The sequence below is a fragment of the Cynoglossus semilaevis genome, chromosome 19 (assembly GCF_000523025.1).
Source record: "Cynoglossus semilaevis isolate Cse_v1.0 chromosome 19, Cse_v1.0, whole genome shotgun sequence".
NCBI classification, from domain to species: Eukaryota; Metazoa; Chordata; class Actinopteri; order Pleuronectiformes; family Cynoglossidae; genus Cynoglossus; species Cynoglossus semilaevis.
In genome coordinates, this window is record NC_024325.1 from 15,123,140 (window position 1) to 15,127,461 (window position 4,322).

General features: G+C 50.0%; 1 protein-coding gene across 2 annotated transcripts in view; it reads left to right on the plus strand.

Moving 5' to 3' along the window:
- LOC103395529 (fibroblast growth factor 13-like) overlaps positions 1-1,564 on the plus strand; it is a 17,724-nt gene extending 16,160 nt beyond the window's left edge. The window contains exon 4 of one of the 2 annotated variants that reach the window (XM_008333259.3): positions 1,003-1,560. In XM_008333259.3, the coding sequence (XP_008331481.1) occupies positions 1,003-1,248 (246 nt within the window). In that variant the 3' untranslated portion in view covers positions 1,249-1,560. Of the gene's footprint in view, positions 1-1,002 lie in introns of both variants that reach the window. The other variant, XM_008333260.3, reaches the window with a different exon arrangement.
- Positions 1,565-4,322: the final 2,758 nt, after the last annotated feature.

Consider the following 4,322-nt stretch of genomic DNA (forward strand, 5'->3'; position numbering starts at 1 on the left):
TGTTATGCGTGTACAGGCACGTACACCAGCATCACTGAGCCTCCAGTCCAGACTTGTTTTAGTCCAGAGTCTCCACTTCAACGCTAAAATAAACCTCCTCATTATTCAGTGAAACACACACACACACACACACACACACACACACTTGTCTGGATTTTAACTAATTAGCAAAGGTTCCATTTTCATACACTTCCATACTGAAGAACTTTAACTTATATGTATATACAGAACATACATATATATATACATACATATACAGACATATACTCAACATATATATATATATATATATATTTAAAAATCTCAATGCACAAGAGCAGGACGTTAACAACCAAGAAAAGGCCTAGAAATCAGGCCAAAAACATAAGGTCAGACACTGACATCACTGACCGTTAATACAGAAAAGTAACAACAACTCACAGCTAATAGACAGACTGGGATATTTTCAATTTCAACCAAAATCGTGTAGAAAAAGAGGGAAAATTGAACATGGAAATATTGATGAAGATAAAGCGGCGACTAAACTCATGTTGGTCTAAAATTAGACTGAATTCATCCCCAGAAGAAGAAGCTACAACATTCCTCATATTGTCCTCCCAAAAAAAAAAAATCCCTCTTATTAATATTTGCGTTTCCTGCAGCATGTCTGGGCTCCTCTCACTCTCACTCTCTCAGCTGGTTGGTATTCAGGGGAGTAGCTGGTTGCCATGGCGATGCGGATATAAGGAAATGCAAATGTCAGCTGTCCTAAGTTGGTGCAGTTTGTTCTCGGAGACGTCGGCCGGGCCGAGATAATGATTCAAAGAGCTCAACAGCTGACGGATGAAAGCACTGAAGGCGATATGAACAGAGATTTTTTTATTTAATGGAGATGCCATTTACAGACTCATCCCTCCTGTGACGGTGCCTCCACTCTGTGTCTGTGTGTTTCCACTTAATCACCTCCTCGCCTCCTTCTCTCTTATCATTGGCTCCAATATCTGTCACCGTTTTCCTCCTCAGGAACATTTTACACCGGAGTGTAAGTTCAAAGAGTCGGTGTTTGAGAACTACTACGTCACCTACTCCTCCATGCTGTACCGGCAGCAGGCCTCGGGCCGCGCCTGGTACCTGGGACTCAACAAGGAGGGAGGAATCATGAAGGGAAACCACGTGAAGAAGAACAAGGCTGCTGCACACTTTATACCTAAACCACTCAAAGGTGAGAGGAAGTACAACCTGACAAATACGCAGTACTCTGTGTACTAGGTTACTGATGATGTACTGATATAGTAATTCATAAAAAATCTAGAAGACTCTCATCTGCTCCCTCGCTGCCCTCTGTAATGGTTCAGGGCTGCATTTTAGACAGTTGTGTTGGGAACCAGGTGTAGCCAAGGTTACCATGGGAACAGTCAGTTACAGATCACATCATTTAGAACAAGAGAACAACTAGAAATGATCTCTTCAGGATCTTTAAACAGATGTTTGGAGGCCATTTTAACTATTCAGGAATTAAGTGCTAACAATTAAAGTCAACTGTAGAAATACGTTAACATTATGGTTATTTTATGATACACGTTTTTAATCTACGTTAACATTATGGTTATTTTATGATGAGACATCAACACATGTTTTTAATCTGCCCGTAAAGTTGTTAAGTTTCCAGTACAGATTATAAATTAAAATATTTCGTCAGTACAAAATAGAAATAAGAAACAAGTGGAGTTTAAAGGTAAGTAGCTTTAGAGCTAAAAAAAAAAAAAGCCTCTTGGGAAACATCGACAAAAAATTTAAAAAAACTACTCCTAATAACTCCCCAGAAACAACCAACAAACTCCTCAACAAACTTGAAACTTTTAATCCTTTAGAATTCGTTCTTTTTAATCGTCGTATTTAAATGAGCAACAAGCGAAACCTGACGCGACATGTTAGCATAGCACAAACAAACGACAGTCCACTTATTTATCATTGTTATCAAAATCCACCAACACAAAACTACTTCCTCTTTCTCACCGGAAGCTTTGAAAAGTCAACAAAATAGGTTCACCTGGCCCACACAGGCTGGTTCACCTGGCCCACACAGGCTGGTTCACCTGGCCCACACAGGCTGGTTCACCTGGCCCACACAGGCTGGTTCACCTGGCCCACACAGGCTGGTTCACCTGGCCCACACAGGCTGGTTCACCTGGCCCACACAGGCTGGTTCACCTGGCCCACACAGGCTGGTTCACCTGGCCCACACAGGCTGGTTCACCTGGCCCACACAGGCTGGTTCACCTGGCCCACACAGGCTGGTTCACCTGGCCCACACAGGCTGGTTCACCTGGCCCACACAGGCTGGTTCACCTGGCCCACACAGGCTGGTTCACCTGGCCCACACAGGCTGGTTCACCTGGCCCACACAGGCTGGTTCACCTGGCCCACACAGGCTGGTTCACCTGGCCCACACAGGCTGGTTCACCTGGCCCACACAGGCTGGTTCACCTGGCCCACACAGGCTGGTTCACCTGGCCCACACAGGCTGGTTCACCTGGCCCACACAGGCTGGTTCACCTGGCCCACACAGGCTGGTTCACCTGGCCCACACAGGCTGGTTCACCTGGCCCACACAGGCTGGTTCACCTGGCCCACACAGGCTGGTTCACCTGGCCCACACAGGCTGGTTCACCTGGCCCACACAGGCTGGTTCACCTGGCCCACACAGGCTGGTTCACCTGGCCCACACAGGCTGGTTCACCTGGCCCACACAGGCTGGTTCACCTGGCCCACACAGGCTGGTTCACCTGGCCCACACAGGCTGGTTCACCTGGCCCACACAGGCTGGTTCACCTGGCCCACACAGGCTGGTTCACCTGGCCCACACAGGCTGGTTCACCTGGCCCACACAGGCTGGTTCACCTGGCCCACACAGGCTGGTTCACCTGGCCCACTGTTGGCACCGATTCCTGGACGCGTGGTGGCCCAGAGTCGAGGTACGTCGTGGCTTACGTTTAGAACGTGGACCACGGGTTTAGCATCAAACGGCCCACTCGTGTGTGTGTGTGTGTGAGTGACGGTCGGTTTCCAACTGCTGGTGCCCTCAGAAGAACATCCCGGGCCAGACCTGTGGGCCGAGAGGCCGACCTGGTCTGGTATCCTTCCCACTCAGGTGACCATGTTTCCCTTTGGTTGTAGGGAGTCCACTTCCTGCCACACCACTCACACATGGTATAAGAGCGTGTGTGATTCCCAGGCCTGGAAGACCTTCTCATAAACTGCCACAAATATCTGTTTTCCAGCACAGGAACCTATGGTGTCAGGGCCGGGCCTGAACATCTGGTCCATGTACCAGGTGTAGGCCTCAACCAGTGACAGGTCAGGAGGTCAGATTGGAGTGTGTAGGCTCAACACACTCAGTATGTGGCCCAAACTACGGGCCAGTGAGTGGAGGCCCAGAACCCCCAGTCACTGATGTGACCTGGGCCAGTCTGCCCGGCCCACACTGACCCCCCCCCCGGTGGTTTACAGGAGCCCGGTCCCTTCAGGATCGGTCTCAGACATTAGAACACGTGGACTAGGCTGCAGGTGTGGGTCGTCACCCAGGACAGAACCTTGTCCTACACTGCCAGGTCCACGACCTCCGTCCTGGACCGTGAATGTCAGGACTCCAGGTGGACCCCAGTCACTGGTGCTCGTCCTTGAATGTCAGGACTCCAGGTGGACCCCACCTGGAGTATATTGCTCGTCCTGAGAAGCCAAGTGAAGGTTGGACCAGTGGTCAGGAGTGAACTGGACCAGATCAGAGCAGATTGGACCTGTTCATGTAGGCCACAGTCTCCATCTTCCTGGTCCAGGTTTGTTTGCTCATCTGCAGAGAAAACCTTCAGTCCTCATCGTCCAGGTTCGTTAAGAGAGCGGAAACATAACGTTGGACCAGTGGTGGTCTGTCCACCCCATGTGGGCCACCCCAGTCCTTCAGGTCGTTGCTACAACAACAGTGCGTGGGCCGAGGTAAACTGCCCCCGTGTGACTGCCCCCTGTGGGCCGGAGCGGTTCTGCCGTGTGGGTTAAGTTAAGTCCTTCAAACAGACTGTTACAGAGAACCAAAGAGTCCGAGTCCGAGTCGGTGCTGCGGAAAGGCAACGGGTCAGAAGGTTAGAGAGCAACAAAGGACAAAGGAAGGAGACTTTATATCTACTCTACCATATGCTATGTTTACAGAGGTCCTAGGGTTTAGTCATATTTTTAAACACCAGGTGGCGGTCCTGCTACGGTAACCTGGACCCATCGGTAGTTTGCATGCAGGTGCGCCTGTGTGTGGTCAGGGCGGGGGGGGGGCTGCTCTCAGGCTCTGTGTTTGC